Raw genomic sequence first — 22665 nt, 5'->3', positions numbered from 1 at the left:
TGGGAATTGATTTTAACTATTAGGCTAATTAATGGCAGGAATCTTTATGGAATCTAAAAAAAATATTATGGAAGAGGTTATAACTTAGAAATCCAAATTACATAATGTAAATATATATGTATGTATATATAATCACATATATTTAATTTATAATAATATATTTTTTTTATCGACTAGTCTACAACTAGTTTACAATTAATCGACTAGCATGAGGTACATCGACTCGCATAGACTCATCGATGTGACAATCATGCATGTAACTTCAAGATCGAATTCTTCTGCTAAACAAAATCAAACAAAAACAGGAAAAGAACTTAAAAATCATCCTTATATATATCAGCCGCAACACAAACCCACATGCCAAATCTATTTTCCAATTTTCTTGAATATGGACTAATACCAATCAAACAAGATATTATTGGCAGAAACCAGAAAATATGCTACTCTAACACTATCTGCTATGCTAATAGGAACATATTATTTTCGGTTAACAAGGCTAGTGGCACCGATTTAAATCTTATATTGACATTGGCGTAATTCAATTTTTATCCAAAAATATTTGCCAATAAAATAAAGTACCATATGATTCATACACCTAATTAATTGATATCGATTATGTAAGATTCACTTTTTCATGTATTGGGACTCTAATATTTTACGGTAAAATAATTATCAAATAAACTATGCCTTGATTTCGAAAACCTAAAAGTATATGATAGTATCATGTTATGTTTACAAATACAAAACTATAGCACACTAGTATTATCAAGAGAATGTAGTTCCGCACGCATGCGTTGCACAAGAATTTTCTCCATGGCATCCACGAACTTTGATATATCCTGCTGTATCTCCTTTTCCAAAGAGTTTGCTGCCTCCTAAAATACAAAGAAAGAACAAGTGTAAAAGTCAGCCAATAATTGTTGACACTATGCAGAAAAACATAATCGTCAACATGCAAATGTCTGCATTATATTTAACTTGTAGCATCTGTCAAGAATCTGAATTTCTTATACCTCTCCCTGCCTTTGCAAAATTAGGATATTGCAATTGCCAAGGCTAATTTGTGTGTGCCAACAACATATAGCGAACATGCATCCATATACTTCAACCACATTTTGACATGATGTGACTACTTAACACAAGATCACTAATAATTATATCGATACATACATTACTAAATATGAGAATGCTGTCAATGCAATAAAGGGAAGGAACTTAACAGTCTAGACGTAACTGACCTCAACTTTGCAAAGAAAGCTCAAAGAAATTTCTTTCGAATGTGGACTTGAGTTCTTGAGGGATATTAGCTTCAGTGGAGAATCATGTAATGGCCAGCTTTGATGTACTTTTATGAAAGCATCAACTCCGCCAACCATATGAGCCACTATTGAATCATCTCTATCTATATACTCAATGGAGTGCCTATATCTATGAAAAAGATATATAAGAAAATTTTAGAAACTTTGAAATACTAGTTGCTCTTTTATGCAACATTGTTATAAACAGAAGAGATACTTTCAACCAGATGATTTACAAGAGAATACAGTATCAGGAAATTTTAAAAGCACTTGGTAAAACAGGCGTATTAAGTATGTAATGCAAGTTACACCACATTCTGCAAGTCAGAAGTCGGTAAATCGACCTTAATCATATTTTCTCAATTGAGAATAACTTTTTATCAAGATGAGCAAAATCATTGCATTGGAACTTATATACATTCTAGACCAACAACATTGCATAATTTGCATTGCAGATTGCACCAATGAAAATTGTGGCTTCTACGGTTCATATCTTATCTACAAACTAAAACAAGTCAAGCTTTGCAAGCTTCTTAGCATGACTTTTCTAACTTAGAGTGGTTTATAGATTTGCAACATAGATCTTTGCCTGCTAAGAGAGCTCATAGTTACAAATAAGTATATTCATCTGACAAGAAAGTGACAGTGTGTGTTAGACGGAAATTCAATTATGAAAAGAAGTTCTGACCTCGATTTATTTGCCGATTTCAACACAATTCGCCTTAGTATGCTCAATACAATTCTGTCCTGCACTTTTCTTATGAACCACTCCAACGGAGACCTCGTCTCTAGCAAAGTCAGAGGTGAGCATTCACTCCTGGAAAAAAAATATTTCTTCCCATAAAGTTACACTATTAAGAGGAACCCTCAAAGTTGGTAATTCTGAGGAGACCTCATTATGACAGACCAGATCTGAAGAAAATTTTCAAGTAGGCAGGAGATGTCCATATATATAGACACACACACAATCTATAGAGAAAATCAGAATATGACCCTACCGGTAAAAAAATACCTGAACGACTTTGCAGCATCAAAAATGTCACTAATGTACACATCTGATGGAAATATCTGGAAGTAAAGAGCAGAGAACATCAAACAAAGGACAAAGTATAAACACCTGTAGCTTAATGACAAGCTTGATTTAAAGTTAGAGGATTGAGCAAATCACTGGAAATTAATGTCACGAGTGGCTAGTTATACCAAAGAAAGAAATTAGTTTGAAAAAAAGAAATGGAACAGTAGGTTGTTTATTCCTATTTCAACACAATAACTAACTAATCTATTAATAGATTCGTGTTAAACATATACAAATATATTATTTTTCATTATTTCCTTTCTTTTTTGTGTGCACTGCATACATATAAACATATACACCATTCACAATTTACAAGGATAATTCCTTTCTCATTACCTAATTAGTTTTTAGGATTATATAAGCCTCCTTATAGACTCCTAAAAATTCTAAAAAATGCATCTGATAACTCACTGGACCACCTAACGTCTCGGATGATAGCCAGGCCAAGATGTGTTAGATAGCTCATGCATTTTTTGTCTACAAATACAAGTACATTCAGAAATGTGTAGATAACACATTAAGGAATTTATACAGAATTTTAAGTGTAACCAAAACCATTTCCGACAAGGACATGGTGCGGAAAAGTGAATTAGCAGGGACTGAAAAAGGTACTTGGTTTCTTTTATCTTTACTCCTCAAAGTGTAGAACCGTGATACATGGACAGGCTACGAAATAAATTCTATGCAGTTGTTAAAAAGATCATACCTCAGCATTTTTGAGCTCCATGTTACCATCCACAAGTTCCACTACCAATTCATGTGTTTGTTCATATGGATGAATCATGTCTTCTACTTTTGGTTGAGAAAACAAATTTTCTAGGCAAGGAACGTATGTCGTCAAAGATAACTTTATGTTGTTATTTTCAATTTCAATCACTTTTAGGCCTGTCCAAGCATCCTCAATCTTTTCTATGACATCAAGCCTATATGCATTAAATAAAATTATCCTTTTATGAAACAGTTAAAAGTTAAGATAAAATGCAATGACCTGTAACCGTATAAAGAAAATACCGGTTTACAACTCTGTCGAGATCCTCTAATGACTTCAAAATGCTTTCATTCTTCTCAATCTGATTACTAAGCTCTAAATTCTGCAAGGTAGATGGACATTTGATTATTAATTCTACAGTAAGGCCCAAAACTAAAGAAATGCAGATGTGAAAAAGTTTTTTTTAATGAATGGGCCCATTACTAAAGAAGAAAAGGGAAAAAGAAATTACTCATGACAACGTCAGCGAAGACATTGTAAAAGAGACATGATAAACTTTAATATGACAATGTCACTATTTCAATCTGAATGAATAAACAAGGGGTAGAATGAGAATAAAATTGCTAAAACCTTAAATTGGCTGCTTTCATTTGCAAACAACGAACTCATCTGATTTTCATTAACTTCGCCATCAAGATTAGCGCTGGCTTTAGCTCGTTCAAGACCCTAAACAAAGAATGAGATGCTAAAATCAGATTAACTTCGTTGATTTGCTTTCCAATGGTATAAGTAGAATAAATGCAAAGATAGAACAACTAGCTTGGTACTACAAATGCAAATATGATTGTGCATCTCTATTATATCTTCATATGTGCAGGGAAAATATGGGTGTGTGTGTCTGATTAATATTTTCATTTGTGCAATTTATGCCAGCATGCCTTAGCTTGAACTAATTAAATGCAAGTCCGATCGTTAGCTTCAAAGATCTACAGTTTTAGCAAATAAATATTCCCAGTATCAATAGCTAGCTCATCAATTTGAATAATAATATAAATTATCTCCAGAAGCTGCTTTTCTTAACAAGCTACAAGTAAAAACTTTTTCTCAGAAGTTGTGAACTAATTAACTCTTGATTACTCAACTGTTTGCAGTAGTCCAAAAACTAACGCAGTCCAAACCAGTGATGAGCTTTGTTTATGACCAAGTTAAAAATATCAATCCAAATTTTAGATATTGATACATTAAGCAAATAATACATGTTCATGGTACTTTATACCTTTCATTTATAAGTGATTTAAGTATTATTAACTTTTACAGTAACAATTACACGTCATGAGGAATCCTAATTTTCTAATTGTTTTCAAGATTCACATCACTTACGAACGGTGAACATGCATTTGATGAAGTAGAGCTTACAGTATATTCCAACACTTCAAGATCACTTTCCAACTGACAAGAATCTGCAGATAAAATGTGTTTCATATAGATCAAATTTCAAGTACTTGTATGCAACAAACTAAAATCTTTGACTACACTTCCTCTTACTTTTCAACAAAGTCCTGTTCAGGTCCTCAATTTCATTGGAGATACAACTATTTTCAGCTTCCACTGTGCTAAGCTCCCCCTTCAAATTCTCCAAGCACAAATCTACATTTATCCCTCAACATCTCAAACATAATATGAGTGTTTTACGTTTATGTGCAAAAGCACGGCTGTGTGTGTGTGAAGCAGTTTTGATATTTGGTATTTGGAACTTTTACCCACTTTTTAGCCATTAGTGTTCATGATCTTCATATATTTGGTCGGTTAGTATCTAGCTTCCAAGTGTTTGAAGTGTGCAAGTAATCAAGTATAAATAAATAAGACACTACTTCGGGCATTATACTACAAAGTCCAGGTCAAATCTCGAACCTCAAATCTTGTCTATACAAAATTATTCAGTTCAAGCTGACCAAATATTTCACCATCCTAACCTAAAGAATATCACATGCATTTCCCAAAAATCAATAATAATCTCTGAGAAACACCGTGCTTTCAAGCATCAAAAGAACAAGACTTTCACTTTAAACACAACAAACAGAACAATAGTGTCATCGAAGTACTATACAAAAAAATATCCTCTGCAAATAAAATTTCCATTACGAGTTTGTGGAAATGTGAATTGACATAGGTAACATCGTATTACCTAAGTCATCAACTGATAACATGCCAATATCCGAATAACAAACCATAAGTTGATCCAATTTCCCCTGTTCCAAATTACTCAACAAATTACGAAAAATACGAAAAATACCTAATTCAAAAAGTAAGAATTACTACATTTCAACTATTATCGGGAACGAACTGAAAACAACCTGGAGCTCATCGGCACAATCTTTCAGTAATTTCTCATTCACATCCGCCAAACTCAAATCCATGCTTCTCAGTTCACTAATTTGACTGCACAATCAACAATACCAAACCAATCCACAATTGTACAAATATGCGGGGGCGCGCGCGCGCGCGCGCGCGAGAGAGAGAGAGAGAGAGAGAGAGAGAGAGAGAGAGAGAGAGAGAGAGAGAGAGAGAGAGAGAGAGAGAGAGAGAGAGAGAGAGAGAGAGAGTCTAAATGTTTTATAACACACACACAGACAGACAGACAGAGAGAGAGAGAGAGAGAGTAGAGAGAGAGAGAGAGAGTAGAGAGAGAGACTTATATGTTATATAACAGACACAGAGATGAGTACCTGTGAATAGTGTTGAAATAAAGCGATTTTGAAGGAGAATTGGATTCAATTTGGTCGCCCATTTTTGTGCCCTAGAAATTATTACTTTTTCAATTTGGGGGTTTTTCTTATTCCCGCGCCTTTTCATTGTGAAATGAAATGGGCTTCTTGTAGAAATAATAAGTGGAGAATGTAAAATTGGGCCTTTGATATTGGAACTAAATGTCTGGATGTATGATGTAATGTAAGCTATAAACCGAAGTTTCATTCGTTGGGGCGGCTTTATAACGAGAAAAGTTATCATTTATAAAAAGATTGAAAAAAAAAATTTATTAATTTTTGGAGTTTTTAGTATTTTTTATTGTATAATGTTTTTTTTAACCAACCATTGTTGATATAAACTTTACCGAAACTACACTCTTTTGAGTTTTTTGCGATTTTACTATTTTCAGAAAATATATTTAAAAAAAAAAAATTAAACAAATATGTTATTATTAAATAAATAATTAAGGGTTAGTAATTAGTTAATGTTTCATGTTTTAAATGTTGAATATGTTGGTTCATTTTTTGAGCTTTTAATGGACTGAGATAGACATGTTGCAAACTGATTTCTGATAACCTTATCAAGCTATGATACCTTTCCTGCTTATGTTTCAGAATACATGAACTCAGATACACATTTTTTCGCGCTAAATCCCCGAGGCAAGATCATTTAAACTTGTTAAGATGCTCTGCAATGCTTTAGAGGTACCATTGCCTTTCTCTCTAGTTATAGTTTCTCTGTTAATAATCTCAGATGATGGGAACAAATTGTACATCTGTTTGGAAACGAAAAGGAGGCGTAAGAGATGGCTACATTAATTGTTATTGTTTCGTATCTTATGCAGAACTTGAAAATCACCTGCAGGCTGCAGCCAATCAAATCTGCAGCAGTATTCTGATTTAATCTCTATCGTAAGAGATTATGGACAACAAATGTCGCCTTGACAAGATGGCTACCTTAATTGTTATTGTTTCGTGTCTTATGCAGATCTTGAAAATCACCTGCAGGCTGCAGGCAATCAAATCTGCAGTAGTATTCTGATTTAATCTCTATCCGTGATGTTACTAGTTGGTGGTGACCGGAAAGTATCAGTTGTTGCTCGTGATTACCTAAACTAAAGCAGTCTAACTATCTTTGGGGTTTGTATGATGTTTTAATTTGTACCATTAAGAATCTTCACTGCAATTTGCAGCTGTTAGCTTTCTACTACCATTCCTAAGAACAATGTGCTTGTCTGTGAATCGAATTTCAGAGTTAAGTTCACTTGCAATTTCAGTTATAAATTTTAAAATTGATTAGACACTCAACTCATTTGCAATATTAATTAAAATAGATGAACTAAATTGGGCCTTGGTAAAATAACAATGAGTTTTAAGTTCAAAGCATGCACAACTTTAATTATTAAACTATTATTTAATAACATGCTAACTATAGTAATATATACTAGGTGATTGATTCCTCGGACAAGCACAATCCACAAATGCTCTCTGAATTCTGGGTCCATACACATGGCATCTATGCTTGTAATATCACCAAATGTAAAATGCTCATTAGAAATAACATAGATGTTATCTCAAGAGACAAGAGACGGCGCCTGCAATTTTCTATACATACTAAACTAAGCTGGCCTAGAGCCTAGAGGTGCCTGGCAGGTAACACCAACTAAAAAATGAGTATTCCGCAAGTTACACTGAGCTCTGACAACGCGAAAACTATGCCAGTTTTGGGACTGGGGACAGCAGCTGATCCCTTTCCAGCACCAGAAGTTGTCGTAAAAGCAGTGCTTGAAGCAATTGAACTTGGTTACAGGATGTTTGATACTGCTTCTGTTTACCAAACAGAGGAAGCTCTTGGTGAAGCGATATCTCAAGCTCTTAGTCTTGGTCTTATCAAGTCTCGCGATGAAGTCTTTATCACATCTAAGATATGGTGCTCCGATAATTATGGCGATCGTGTCATCCCTGCCCTTCAAAAGACACTGCAGTAATATATCTCATAGTACATTTTACACAAATTATGGTGCTAATGAATATCTTGGAGTTCATAGTTGTGTTTGTTTATTTTGTGCACTGTGCAGGAATTTAAAGATGGAGTATCTTGATCAATATCTCATACATTTTCCGGTGAGCCTAAAGCCTGGAGCACCTTATCCATACAGCCCTGAAGATGTTGTTCCGATAGACCTCAAATCTGTTTGGTCAGCCATGGAAGAGTGCCAAACACTTGGACTTACAAAATCCATTGGTGTCAGTAATTTCACTTGCAAGAAGCTTGCTGATATTCTAGCTTTCGCTAAGATTCCTCCAGCAGTAAATCAAGTAAGTTCAACTCAACAAACTAAACCATTCGAGCATTCATTTTCATTGATAGGCTTGTCTCTTGTCTGTTAAAATATTTCAACTCACAAAGCGAATCATATGGGCACAAAAATGTTAAAGAGTATAAGATTCTGTTTGGCCCTTCCTCTACCACCTTAAGGTTTTAGACGGACTGGATACTTAACATGGTATCAGAGCTCAGTTGGTTACTTGACAAAAACGACGTAAGATCATGCACTTTACTACTTTAGTCTCTCTGATTTATTCATCTTTAAAGGTGGAGATGAACCCAGCATGGCAACAAGGGAAGCTGATAGAGTACTGTCATGCAAATGGAATCGCGATAGCTGCTTATTCTCCGCTTGGAGGACCAGGTGCCAACTGGGGAAGCAAAGGAGTGTTGGAGTCTAAGGTTCTAATGGAAATTGCAGAGTCAAAAGGAAAATCTGTAGCTCAGGTGGCTTTGAGATGGGTTTATGAGCAAGGAGTTGTCATTGTGATGAAGAGCTTCAACAGAGAGAGACTTAAGCAGAATCTCGAGATTTTCGACTGGGAATTGAGCGACGAAGAGTCCAAGAAGATTGCTAAAATCCCACAGAACAGGACGGTTCTTGCTCTGTCATTCATCTCTGAAAGTGGCCCTTTCAAGTCACTTGAGGAGCTCTGGGATGGAGAACAATAAATGACTGATTGTTGCAAGGATGTTCCATGTATGTCTTGGAAGATCACTTCAGTTGCAAGGATGTCCCATGTATGTCTTGGAAGATCACTTCAGTACTCTCTTCGTCCCAAAATTGACCGTATATTTTTGTTAATTATTTTTAAATTTTTTTTATCAATAAAAATTTAAATCTTAAAATTATCACCATTCACTTAAAAAAATTTAAAAAACCCTTTACAATCACAAAAAAACCTACAACACGTGAATTATTTTCTTCCTTGACAGTGCCTAGCAAATAGGCCGGAAATTTTTTTAAGCAACACATTAAACTGATGTGTTGATAGTTCAAAAACATATATGAAGAAGGTACTTTAGGCCTAACGTAAAGTCTAGATGCGTTTTCAAAAAAAAATTTATAAAATTAATTTCTAAAACTAATAAAAACGTAAATTAAAGATATGTTTTTATTCAATGTAAGGGATTATTTTTGCAAATTGTGATATTTTGTACCATTGCCAACATTTGTTTGTTCCCAACTTATATAATATTATTATATTAATCATAAAATTAAAATTTTAGCAGTTTTGTATACTTGGACTAAAACAAAATAAGTACCACTATATATCCTAAATTCTTTTTCAAATAACATTTCATGGCCGATTTTAGTTGGTTCTCATAATATTATTAGAAAGTTGGTACATATTACATATGAACATTTTGGAGAAAAACTGAAAAATTGTTCGAGGTTTTAGAGAAAATATAAATATATCTTTAAATCCTATTTAAAAGGGGTCAAATTGTGACGGCCTCAACCCCGGGTCAGGAGTTGACGTCACTACAAAATGAAACTATAATTATAATACAACTACTTACTTTATTTCAATATAAACAACTCTTCCACAAGACCTTTTCCAGGTTCAAGTATAATTTGGGTTAAACACTTATTACAAACCAACTAATTAAAGGCAACCTGTCGTGTCTATTATTCTACAGCAACTCACAGACCACACTTCGTCAGACGCAACCTATTCAGAGGAGCTCGACACAGGAGGACTTGGAAACTGGCCTTTAGCAAGACAGCAACATCTCCTAGGCATCTGCAATGCGAAAATATACAAACACATTTGCAAGAGTGAGCGATCAATCGCTCAGCAGTACCACTAACTAAAACGGTTTATAATAAACAATTGCAGGAACATGAATCATAACTTGTTAGTAGAAAATAAGTAAAATAAGCGTAAATAGATGAAAACTGATGAACTGTTGAGAACTGGATCTTTAATAGCTAGCATGCTCTCTAAACATTTTATTAATTATGCTGTGTAAATACCAGAGTTAAATTTTAGCATGCTACTTTCATTTTTAAATCATTCGTCCCATCGCAGGACCTATAAAAGTATTTGTTCAATTTGTTCCTCTCCGGGAACCTCAAATCGCTTGCTCAGATATAAAAGTATTGGATGATCCCTGGTGAGACAGCTGATCAGGCTATCCTATGAAACTTGTTCCGGAACTCAGAGACTAGCTAGGTCTCTGTCACGCTGGGCTGGTGGTTATAATATGGTGCGCAACCACTTCGCCTCTTACGCTAACTTCCAGGCCGTTACGGGCCTTCTGCGCACACTCATCCAATTATCTGATCATTTTTATCCAGTTTTCGAAATCACTTACCTATCTCTTGTCAAAACAATTATAACACAACACATTTTCTAGAACATTTTCATTTTATTCAAAATTTAGAGCTAGGCCTTTTCAGAAGTTACTTTCCCCCAAAACACAAGCTAGTAAGACAATTTGAAACCCAGGGGATACGTAACTTAAATCATTCTGTTCCACTATGAGAATAAAACAACATTATATTCATATATGCTGGACCATAAAGATATGGCTAGGGGTACTTGCCTTAATACGCTTTAACACTAATTTCTGATTGGCTTTGCACTGACCGGAATGCTAAGGATTTCAACTGGAACCTACAGGAAGCAAAATACCCTAAATTAGACGTCCGGATATGCTTTGACTGTCCTCGCTAACAACCTACCCATACGTTAACAAACCCGACTCGTAACATTCTCAATATAATAATATACGTATCAATTAGGGTTCACGTCTTCAAAAGTCGGTTCAGTGTTCGTTTTCATAATATAGGTATATTTGTCCTTTTACGAAATTAGGGTTATCGGTTTCACAAAGTATTCCATCGCAACACATAATCAGGTTTTGTACAAAATAGTTACATATAATCGATCAACGTTCCGATAGCCACTGGGTACGTCCTCGTATTTCCGTAATTAAATTTTATTTCCGGAAATCGGGCAGTACCTCCTTTGATTATCAGCTAACCCGTCGAACATCCCGACGTCAAAACAATCACAACCACAATCAATCACAATTAAAACCCAACCACCGATTTCAGTCATCAATATCAGTCCAAAATTCTCAGTTACCAATTAAATACAATTATTAATTATTAGCCGTGTTTTTATATTTTAATCGTATTTTATTTTTAAATTGTAGGACTCAGAACAACGTCATCACAATCCACCGTCGGCTCGCCGAGGCTCATCGCCGACGGCGGTAAAATTCACGGGTACCCGAATAATTCGGGTTTCCTACGCGAACTCCACTGATAATCAAAATTTAATTTCGCAATTACCCAATAATTTCATCGAATTTATCTGCAAAGAAAAGATTCAGAAATTTCCTAGATTAACACCACGCGCACAAATGCGCGGCTGGCCGGAAAACTGAATACAATGATCGGAACGGAGAAAACACACTGACCATATCACACCCAACAGGCTGGACACAAATAATATATATATATATATACAAGCGTATATGTATATACATACAATCCAAACAACCGAGACAACGAGGGTCACGCCACCACCACCACCCCGCCGGAAAAGTTGAAGAGGAAGAGCGGCAACACAGAACTCCCAACTGAAATACACACATACATATACGAAATCGTATATACAGGCATGCAATTTAATAACAAGACGGAACCACATCAATAATCATGAACAGCTGACCGGAAAGAGACCGGAGCTCACCTGAGCCGAGAAATAAACGGGGAACGGTGAAGAACGAGAGAGAAGAGAAACGAGAGATTGAGAGAGAGACATGAACTGCCGAAATAAAACGGGTTGAACCCGGTTTTTACAAACCCTTGCCCCCCTTTTTCTTTTTATTTTTATTAACCGAATAACCCCGCAATAACATTTATCTAACCCGCATTTTTGTTATAACAAGCAATTCACGGATAATCAAAACCCGAGCATTAATAAAATATTTTATAACATATCACCAATAATTAAAAGTTAATAAAAAAATAGAATTTTCAAAATTTAAAAATAATTTTTAAAACACAATAGATACTCGTTTTGAACGAATAAACGAAACAACACGCAGATGATATTTATCCCAAAAATTACCAAAATAATTTTAAAATTCTCAGAATATTCCAAACATAATAAAATATGAATTTCAACATTTTTGAAGAATTCTAGAATTAATTTCTGATAATACAATTAAATAAAATCAGAAAATCATTTAACGATAAATAATCAATAAAATATTGATTTCTAAATTTTATAAACTCCTAAAAATAATTAATAAAATTATGAAGCCATGACAATGATTTTAGAGATAATCCCCATATTTATGAAAATAAATCTTGAATAAAATCACCTTTAAATACAAAAACAAAACAACACAGCTCAATGACTAATTACACAAACGATACTCGAACACCAATAATCGCACATAATTAATAAAATATTAACAAAAATAATATCCAACTAATAGAACCCATACACCTAATTTATTTATTTAATTATTGAATAATCACACATTTAAATATTACAAAAATGTACGAGTCGTTATACAAATTTTCTACAAAACCTAAACCACTTAAATAAAACACATTCCCTACTTATTTTATAGAATTAATATTTCAAGTATCAAGAATTTGTTATAATTTAAAATACTATTTACAAAATTAATTTATTAAAAAGATATTAAAAAAGAACTATAAAAAGTTACCCTTAAAACCGCACATATAAGATAGTATGGTCAACATAATTTTAATTTTGTTAACTTATTCGAAAAGAAATACACTTTTTTTAAAAACTATTGGTTTATTTATAACATTAAATAAAACATGAATTGATGTGTGCGAACAATTTATTATATATTAACTAAAACATGAAATTATTAGAGAATTATCAAAATTACTATTCTTTTAAAATTTATCTACGATTTTACCATATTTTGAAAATAATTGCAAAAATACAGTTTGCAACTAAAACCCCACATATGCAATTTTTTGAAAATATTATTAAATTTTTTTTATTGCATTTGAACTTGTATTTGGTTGCACTATTTTGCGTATCGTATTTTTACAAAAAATATTGAAAATTTATATTTTTATAAATTAAAACTTAAAAACTCTTATTTTTACAAAAAAAACACCATAAAACTTATTTTTGGAAAAACTCATGTGAATAAGTTAAACAAATATCTAAATGGGAGGGGGAATTAGATTTGAATGATGATCATATTCAATTACAAACCGGATTTTAATGATATATTCAATTAGTATTCAAGTCGGATTTCATTATAATCCATTTTCAATATATCCTTGATTAATATCAATTTATTATAATAAACTTGAAACTGAAACATATAGAATAGATGATTTCTTATTAGAAGTGGAATTTTGATCTTAATCTCACAATTTAAGAGTAAATAGTCCAAAAAATAGGAGAATGACCCTTATTATCACATAAAAAACGCAACAAAAGAATGTGTTTATCACTTTTTACAAAATTATTATTTTTCTTATTGTGCCAAGAAAATGGGCCTCTGAATTTGTAAACAACGCATTTTTTCTGTACGTTTAGCAACTCAAAACGTATTTTACTTTAGAGTTTAAAGCATGTTTAACATGAGTTTTCAGAAAATAAACTTAGAAAAGTAGCTATTTGACTGTATTGAAAATAAACTTTAAAGACACAGTATATTGGCTAAATTCCCAAAAAACAAAGTATTATTTTTGCAAAAAGGTTTAATTCTTAGGTATTTGTGAAAAACCCTATATTTTTGTAATTATCAATTTACTGGGCAATGACCAAAAATACATTTTTTTAAAAAAATTGTAATAATAATACCACTTTTTCAAGTATATGACCAAAAATATTCATCTAATTCACATTTGTAAAATGGGTAACTCTAATACGCATTTGAGAAATGAGTATTAGGTAAAAAAATTAAAAACAAAACAAAAACAAAACAAAAGACACGCATTTCTGAAATGCGTATCACCAAAAGTCAAAGGCTGATACGCATTTCCAAAATGCGCATCTCCTTTATATATTTTTTTTTATTTTTTTTTTAAACTTTTTTTTATACAAATTACTCGTTTGTTAAATGCGTATTAGTGATACCGAACTTAAAAATGCGTATTAGAGTGGTATTTTTGGCCATATACGGTATTTTTGTCACAACTCTAAAAAAAGTGGTATTTTTGTCATTTTTTCTTTACTAAACTAATCAAATAAAACGTTATGCGAGATGGAGTATTTGCAGGTCTAATGGGAATCCACTTCTACCTGGAGTCTAGTTCGGTGACTTACTGGTTTAAAAGAAACCATCGTAGACAGTCCTTGTGTTCATTAGTCTTCTTCGATGGCCAAGTTGGGTGGAGATATTCATATACCCGAAGATGTTATCACCATTATACTTTCGAGACTTCCGGTAAAATCATTGCTTAGAAACAAGTCAGTGTGCAAGTCATGGCTCTCTATAATCTCAAAACCTAGTTTTATTAAATCTCACCTGAGTAATGCCATCATGGCTTCCCGTAATATTCCCAAAATTGCAAATATATTAGATCCTGTTCAATTTCTTGAGCTGCAAGATTTGTCCTTCACTTGTCCCGTGCACATTGACCTCATTGCTATGCCACATCTTTTCCACGAAACCCTTGTCGAACCTCAGATCATTGGTTGTCATAATGGCATTATCTGTGTTTATGATATGTTTGTTTCAAGTGTGTATTTCTGGAATCCATCTATCCGGCAATGCATGGAAATTCCTTCACCCGCGATCTATGAATGTTTTCGTGTTTCTGTTAACTTCGGTTATGATTTGATCAGCGATGACTACAAGGTCCTTAAAATTAGCTATCTATATAGCAATGAATTACCGATAATTCAGGTGTATTCTGCAAAAGTTAATTCTTGGAGAGAATTTCAGTCTCCTAGTGTGCAAAACTGGATGCTCGGCACAAGTGGTAATATTACTGTGAACGGGGTTCTCTATATCGAGTGTAGTCAAGGACTAATCTCATTTAATTTGCATACAGAGGGTCTCAGACTACTTTCATTCCCTAGCATTATTCAAAGAAAGATGTCTCTTGCTATGAATTTCGAAGATTGTGTTGCTATGCTCTTTCAAAGTGATAATGATGAATTAGTTTACTTATGGACATTGAACTACGTTTGTGGCCAGATGACTTGGATTAGAAGGCACAGTGTCAGCGGAAATTTGGGATCATCGTTATGGTTAACTCTTTATTTAGGTAGCGGACTGTTTTCTGGAGTAAAGCAAATCAGTTCATGTTCCTATGATATCTTGTATGACTATGAGAAGAATGTGACAAAAATTTGTGGGCCTACATATCTGGGCATTGGTATAGCTTACGAATACACAGAATCACTTGTTTCATTGCAGGGGTTTCAACATGTAGAGTAAAATGCGATCTTAGTCTAGAGGTAACATAGCAACACATCATGTAATATCTATCGATGTTTAGTTTTCAAATTCTTCCGGTTGCTATTCAGTATCTACCTAGCTATCAGCAGTTTTAATTGCCCTATTCTACATTAGTACTTAGTATATGTGGCATCAGTCAGACACGTCTTTGCTCGATCAATTTTAATTTGGTTTTCAACAGTTTCTTTGGCTGGTTATGAAACCTCTGTTTAAATTCCTATCTAACAAGCCCTACAATTAGTGCTCATGGAGAAAGAAACTTAAACAGTGTATATGTAGTTCTGAAATCATGTTTATTTGCACAGGCACCTATTCCATTGTTCTACATTAGTACTGCTACTTTTACCCTTTTTATGATTATTGCCTTACTGGTACAGATTGTATCAATCAGACAGCTCTATGTCCAGCAAGTTTTATCTTTTACCATATGCATGAATACAGTCTTGCTAGTTGCTAGTTTCTTATAAGACAGATTACAGATACCCAGTATTCTAGAATGCGTGACCCTGGAGTTAAGAAGTTGATTAGGAAAGATCGTAGACTTGATCATCTTATTCAACAGGAAGAACCCTGCAGTACTATAAACTACTAATTCAGATGCACTAAGATCTTGTTCTTCTTTGTTCATGATAATCTCGGGGTACTCTGTACATTATTGTGATTATTTATGTTGTACAAGTTATGAAGTCGGAGAATCTTAATTTACATCTTATATTATATACATTTTCAATTGAAACCTGAACAAAAATTAAATTAGAATCTTGAAATTTTTACTGGAAGTTGTATTTTTATTATTAAGAAATAAAATTAATCTCCTATTATTGTGCTGGTGTATTAATATTGTTGAAAGATTTTGGTGTAAAGTCCATCTACGTTTCCAACAACTGGTATCCGAGCCGGCGTTTCGTTCGAGAAAAATGGCGAATATGGTGCAACCCAACATTCCAAAATTAACGTCCACAAATTACGGGAATTGGAGTATTCAAATGAAGGTGTTACTCGGTTCCTACGATAATTGGGATATTGTCGAAAGCGGGTATGACGAGCCCACAGATGCAGCCGCTGAAGCAGCCCTGTCAAATGCTGAGAAGACCGTGTTAAAGGAGCCCCGGAAAAAAGACAAAAAGGCATTAGGTATTGATGAATCTACCTTTGAAAAAAATTCGGAGGCAAAAACATTAAAGAGTGCGTGGGAGATTTTGCAAAAATCTTTTTAAGGAGTAGAAAAAGTAAAAAAGGTGTGGCTGCAGTTGCTACGCGGGGAGTTCGAAAATTTAAAGATGAAGAGTTCTGAAAATATTGTTGAATTTGTTACCCGCTTGAAAGTCGTGACAAATGAGATGAAAAGAAATGATGAATGTCTCGACGATGTTCGGGTCATGGAAAAACTACTTTGTTCGCTGACAAGAAAATTTGATTATGCTGTTACATCCATCGAGGAGTCAAAAGATCTGTCCACAATTTCAATTGACGAGCTCGTAGGTTCTCTTCAAGCCCATGAGCAACGAATGAACCAGTATGATGATACAAGCCATCTGGAGAAGGCGTTGCAAAGTAAAGTATCCATTGGCGACAGTTCTAGAAGTAGCAGTTCTGTACGTGGCAAAGGTGGCTTTAGAGGTGGCTCCCGAGGTGGACGAGGTCGTGGAAGGCAGTCTTTCAACAAAGGCCAGAATTCTGAAGGTTATCAATCATCTGGTCGTGGTCAGAATTTTAGAGGCCGAGGAAGAGGTGCATTTCAACGAGGTGACAAATCTCAATTTCAATGTTATAATTGTAATAAATTTGGTCACTTCAGTTATGAATGTAGAGCACCAAATGTGGAATAAAGGAGTCATTTTGCAGCAGTAAAAGAAGATAAAGATGTTGAAACTGCTATGTTCCTCACTTATAAAGGAGACGAGGAGAACAAGAAGAATGTTTGGTATCTTGACTCAGGAGCCAGCAATCACATGACTGGTCATAAAGATTTATTTACGGAGATAGACGAGACCATCAGTGGTGAAGTTACTTTTGGTGACTCGTCAAAAATTCCGGTCAAAGGAAAAGGTACAATTACGATTGTGCCAAACAATGATGAGAAAAAAGTATATAAATGATGTTTATTATATATCTGCTTTGAAAAATATATCATCAGTCTTGGCCAACTTGTGAAGAAAGGGTATAATATTCAGATGCATGATAATTCTCTCATCATCAGAAATCAGGTTCAAGAATTAATTGAAGATGTGGAGATGTCAAAGAATCACATGTTCACACTTGATACGCATATGAAAGTGCAGAAGTGCTTGAAATCAGTCATTAAAAATGACTCGTGGTTATGGCATTTATGATTTGGTCATCTTGGATTTTCTGGCTTAAAATTATTGTCAAAGACAAAAATGGTGAACGGCTTTCCAGAAATCAATAAACCAGAAAATTTGTGTGAAGCATGTGTCAAGGGGAAGCAACATAAACAAAGTTTTCCCATTGGAAAATCATGGAGAGCTAGGAGGCCATTGGAGATAGTTCACACTGATATAGCTGGTCCATTTGATATCTCATATGTTGGAGGTAATAGATATTACTTAACATTTATTGCTGATTTTAGCATAAAAAGTTGGGTGTATATCATTAAAAAAAATCGGAGGCTCTTGATAAATTCAAGGAGTTCAAAGTACTGGCGGAAAAACAAAATGGACATTATTTGAAGACACTCAAATCAGATAGAGGAGGCGAGTATACTTCAAATTTGTTCAGGAGTTTATGTCGAGCACATGGTATAAATCATCAGTTGACAACGGCATATACTCCTCAACAAAATGGCGTTGCAGAAAGGAAGAATCGCACAATTCTTGACATGGCAAAGAGTATGGTGAAAGCAAAACACTTGCCAAGAACTTTCTGGGCGGAAGCTGTTCTATGTGCAGTTTATTTGTTGAATCGATGTCCAACAAAAGGTGTCAGATACAAAACTCCAAATGAAGCATGGAGTGGGAGCAAACCATCAGTTGGACATCTCATAATTTTTGGGTGTATTGCATATGCCCATGTTCCCGACCAGAAAAGGAAGAAGCTGGATGACAAAGGTGAAAAATGCATTTTTACCGGATATGACAAAAGAAGCAAGGCGTATAGACTCTATAATCCCCTCATGAAGAATTTAATCATTTCTCGAGATGTTGAGTTTGATGAATCAGATTACTGGAGATGGAGCGAGGAAGAAAGAAAAGTTGTCGGCTTATTCTTTAATGGTGATGATAATGACATTGACGACCCTCATATTGAAGACGACGGAGATGATGATCCAACTCCTCCACAAAGTCCGACTCAACAAACTCTCGTATTAACACCATTAACGGGAGGAAGCAACAGTTTAGGGGGAGCGCCAAGAAAGATACGAAATTTGGATGATGTTTATGTTGAAACAAGTCCAATTGAAAATTTTGATTATTCTTTATTTTGCTTAATGGATGCATGTGATCCAGTTACATTTGAAGAAGCTTTTGAAGAAAGCAAATGGAACAAAGCCATGGATGAAGAAATTGGCGCAATCAAGAAGAATGATACATGGGAGCTCACAGAGCTACCAGAAGGACACAAAGTAATTGGTGTCAAGTGGGTCTATAAAACTAAGATGAATCAAGACGGAGAAGTGGAGAAATACAAGGCGAGGTTGGTGGCTAAAGGCTACAAGCAGAGATATGGCATTGACTATGACGAGGTATTCTCTCCAGTTGCAAGAGTTGATACCATACGGCTTCTGACAGCAATTGCAGCTCATAACCAATGGAAGATATTTCAGATGGATGTCAAATCAGCATTTCTGAATGGTTATCTTGAAGAAGAAGTCTATATTGAGCAACCTCTTGGATATGTTCAGAAAGGCTGGGAAAACAAAGTCTACAGACTAAAGAAAGCCTTATATGGTTTGAAGCAAGCTCCGCGAGCATGGAACACAAGGGTGGATGAATACTTCCAGAAAAATGGTTTTGTGAAAAGTCCATACGAGCATGCTCTCTATACGAAAACAAATTCAGGGGGAGATATCATGATTGTTTACTTATACGTAAACGACATGATCTTTACATGGAATAACCCTGGTATGTTTGATGATTTTAAGAAAGTTATGACTAACGAATTTTAGATGACAGATATTGGTCAAATGTCATACTTTCTTGGAGTCGAGTTGAAGCAAAGCAGAGACGGGATATTTATGTCACAGAAAAAATATGCAGAGCAGATTTTGAAGAAATTCAGAATGGAGGAATGCAAGGCAGTGAGCACACCAGCAGAAGCAAGCATAAAGCTCCGAGTTGATTCAACGAGAGAGTCGGTAAATCCGACATTGTTCAAAAGTTTGGTTGGAAGCCTGAGGTACCTAACTTTCACTCATCCCGATATTAAGTATGCGGTTGGATTGGTTAGTAGGTACATAGAGAAATCGAAATAAGATCATTTCATGGCAGCTAAAAATTATGGTGGTGATTTGGATGACGGAAAAAACACTTCAGTATATGTTTTTCATATCGGAACCGCGGTATTTTCATGGTCATCGAAGAAGCAACAAACAGTTGCTCTCTCAACATGTGAGGCGGAATACATCGCAGCAGCAACGTGTGCATGTCAAGCTATGTGTTTAAGCTATATTTTGGGCGAGTTAAATCTTGTCAAAGAAGATCCGGTTACTATTTACGTGGATAATAAATCCGCTATTTCTCTAGCGAAAAATCTGGTATCACACAGTTGAAGCAAACACATCAATATCAAATATCACTTCATTCGAGAAAAAGTGAACAAGAAATTTGTGGAGTTGGTACACTGCAAGACCGAAGAAAATTTAGCAGATGTTTTCACAAAGCCTTTGAAGCCGGATGTATTTTATAAAATGAAAAATAAGCTCGGAATGCTAAGTCGAGTTTGAGGGGGAGTGTTAGATATCAAACTCTGCATTAGGATATTAAATGAATAAAATAAAGTAGTTGAAAATTATAAGAGAAATGGCGGCTGTGGGAAGAAATAAAAGGTGGCCGGCAAATGTGAAAGGAAAAAATAGATAGAGAGCTCTTAAATATAAGGTGGGTTGAAGGAAACCAAAGTGCAGCTACATAGGTATTCCTGAAAATAAGGTAGGCTAATAAATATAGTATATTATGTAAGCACTGATGTAAGTTGAAGCCTATAAAAGGCTTGTGGATGTAAGCCTATAAAAGGCTTGTGGATGTAAAAGAAATATACATCCAAGTCAATCAGGAGAGAAAGAAAAGAGCTCTTCAGAGAGAAAAACAACTGCAGCATGTGTGTGTAAACACTTATTTATATAAGTTGTGTTTTTATTATTAAGAAATAAAAGTAATTTCTTATTACTGTGCTGGTGTATTAATATTGTCGAAAGATTTTGGTGTAAACCCCATTTACGTTTCCAACAGAAACAACAAGTTCAAAAGTTCTATCATATTCAAAATATTTATAATAAAATTAAATATTAAAAAATATAAAACAAAGAAAAAGTAAGTTGTCAATAGCATATAATTAAAATTTCGTTCTATGTATCTGAAGAACAATAATAGATGGATTATCAAAATCCAGTTCTAATCCAAGTCCAGTTCGGTGCACGAGCTGTACGCGAATATATAACCGCATAATGTTTGGAGTCACTTGGAACAAATCCATTCTACATTACTTCAATGGGCAGTGTGAGCAGAGATATACCAGAAGATGTTATCACCGTTATACTTTCGAGACTTCCGGTGAAATCATTGCTTAGATGCAAGTCAGTCTGCAAGTCATGGCTCTCCGTAATCTCGAACCCTGGTTTTATTAAATCTCATCTGCATAATGCCATCATCGCTTCCCGAAAAATTCCCAAAATTGCCAATATATTAGATCCTGGTCAATTTCTTGAGATGCAAGATTTGTCCTTCACTTGTCCTGTGCACATTGACCTCATTGTAATGCCTCGTCTTCTCTACGAAGCTCTCCTCGTACCTCGTGTTATTGGTTGCTGTAATGGCATTATCTGTCTCTGTGATATGTCTGCTACAAGTGTGTATTTCTGGAATCCATGTATCCGGCAATGCATGAAAATTCCTTCACCCCCGATATACGAAGGTCTTGGTGCTTCTATTAACTTTGGTTATGATTTGATTAATAATGACTACAAGCTCTTTATAATAAACTACAGTCACAGTAGTGATCAATCATCAATAATTCAGGTTTATTCTGCAAATGCTGGTTCTTGGAGAGAATTTGATGCTCGTATTAAACAAAACTGGATGGGCAACACTAGCGGTAATACTACTGTGAAAGGTGTTCTATATATTCAGTGTAGTGAAGGGCTAATGTTATTTAATTGGCATAAAGAAGTTATAGTACTAGTTTCATTCCCTAGCTTTACTCAAAGAAGATTGTCTCCTGCTATGAATTTCGAAGGTTATGTTGCTATGTTCTTTCAATGTGTTGATGATGAATCAGTTTATTTATGGACATTGGACGACGTTTCTGGCCAGATGACTTGGAGAAGAAGGCAATGTGTCAAGGGAAATCATCCAGGATCATCGTTATGCTTAACTCTTTATTTAGGCGCAGGACTGTTCTATGGAAGAAAGCTAATCAGTCCACATTACCATAATGTCTTGTATGACTATGTGAAGAATGTGACTAAAATTTGCGGGCCTTTATGTCTGAGCAATAATATAGCTCTCGGATACACAGAATCACTTGTTTCATTGCAGGGGTTTCAACAAGTGGAGTAGAATGCCAAGTAAATTTAGTGGTTAGATAGTTCCGAAATCATGTTTAGCTGCACACACACACACCTATTCCATTGTTCTATATTAGTACTTCATGAGTTACTTCATGGCGAGAGACAAGGTTTCTAACAGACAGATACTCAGTATTCTACAATGTGTGACCCTGGACGAAAAGAAGTTGATTAAGAAGTTGATTGTAGAAGTTTTTAAGTTTCGAATTGCTATATATTTATCCCTACATTGTGGATTTGTGACTTATAGCTTGTGCTTTCTCGTTGATGCTTATATATGCTTGTGATCTGTTTCAATATAAAGTACTTTGAAACGACATCTAATTGCACA

At 34.6% G+C, this 22665-nt stretch overlaps 5 protein-coding genes and 1 long non-coding RNA gene across 7 annotated transcripts; 4 read left to right on the top strand and 2 right to left on the bottom strand.

Moving 5' to 3' along the window:
* Positions 1-639: 639 nt before the first annotated feature.
* Positions 640-5966, bottom strand: LOC141679243 (uncharacterized). 2 transcript variants are annotated; one of them, XM_074485746.1, is made up of 12 exons: positions 5809-5966; positions 5437-5521; positions 5268-5331; positions 4628-4729; positions 4463-4542; positions 3713-3808; positions 3385-3464; positions 3080-3296; positions 2311-2366; positions 1987-2115; positions 1239-1428; positions 640-875 (listed from the first exon to the last, which is right to left on the bottom strand). In XM_074485746.1, the coding sequence occupies exons 1-12, from the start codon at positions 5868-5870 to the stop codon at positions 747-749; spliced, it is 1290 nt and encodes a 429-aa protein (XP_074341847.1). In that variant the 5' UTR covers positions 5871-5966; the 3' UTR covers positions 640-746. The 2 variants fall into 2 exon arrangements, with proteins under 2 accessions (XP_074341847.1, XP_074341848.1); XM_074485747.1 differs by having other exon boundaries at positions 4499-4542.
* Positions 5967-7541: 1575 nt separating this feature from the next.
* On the top strand, positions 7542-8830 carry LOC141680908 (non-functional NADPH-dependent codeinone reductase 2-like). Its single transcript, XM_074486996.1, has 3 exons — positions 7542-7813; positions 7908-8148; positions 8426-8830. The coding sequence occupies exons 1-3, from the start codon at positions 7545-7547 to the stop codon at positions 8828-8830; spliced, it is 915 nt and encodes a 304-aa protein (XP_074343097.1). The 5' UTR covers positions 7542-7544.
* An 833-nt stretch (positions 8831-9663) lies between these two features.
* LOC141678822 (uncharacterized) lies at positions 9664-11954 on the bottom strand. The gene is made up of 3 exons (XR_012557919.1): positions 11665-11954; positions 10712-10782; positions 9664-9906 (listed from the first exon to the last, which is right to left on the bottom strand). It is a non-coding gene; the product is annotated as an uncharacterized LOC141678822 (long non-coding RNA).
* A 2549-nt stretch (positions 11955-14503) lies between these two features.
* Positions 14504-15571, top strand: LOC141680907 (putative F-box protein At1g32420). The gene has a single exon (XM_074486995.1). It carries the CDS (start codon positions 14504-14506, stop codon positions 15569-15571), a length of 1068 nt encoding a protein of 355 aa, XP_074343096.1.
* Positions 15572-16872: 1301 nt separating this feature from the next.
* Positions 16873-17691, top strand: LOC141680905 (uncharacterized). Its single transcript, XM_074486994.1, has 2 exons — positions 16873-17338; positions 17438-17691. Exons 1-2 carry the CDS (start codon positions 16873-16875, stop codon positions 17689-17691), a joined length of 720 nt encoding a protein of 239 aa, XP_074343095.1.
* A 3532-nt stretch (positions 17692-21223) lies between these two features.
* On the top strand, positions 21224-22368 carry LOC141676669 (putative F-box protein At1g32420). The gene has a single exon (XM_074482367.1). The coding sequence runs from the start codon at positions 21259-21261 to the stop codon at positions 22324-22326; it is 1068 nt and encodes a 355-aa protein (XP_074338468.1). The 5' UTR covers positions 21224-21258; the 3' UTR covers positions 22327-22368.
* Positions 22369-22665: the final 297 nt, after the last annotated feature.

Source organism: Apium graveolens, chromosome 8 (assembly GCF_009905375.1).
Source record: "Apium graveolens cultivar Ventura chromosome 8, ASM990537v1, whole genome shotgun sequence".
Lineage (NCBI taxonomy): Eukaryota > Viridiplantae > Streptophyta > Magnoliopsida > Apiales > Apiaceae > Apium > Apium graveolens.
Note: the sequence above shows the minus strand (reverse complement) of the source record. Positions and strands in the feature narration are given on the sequence as shown.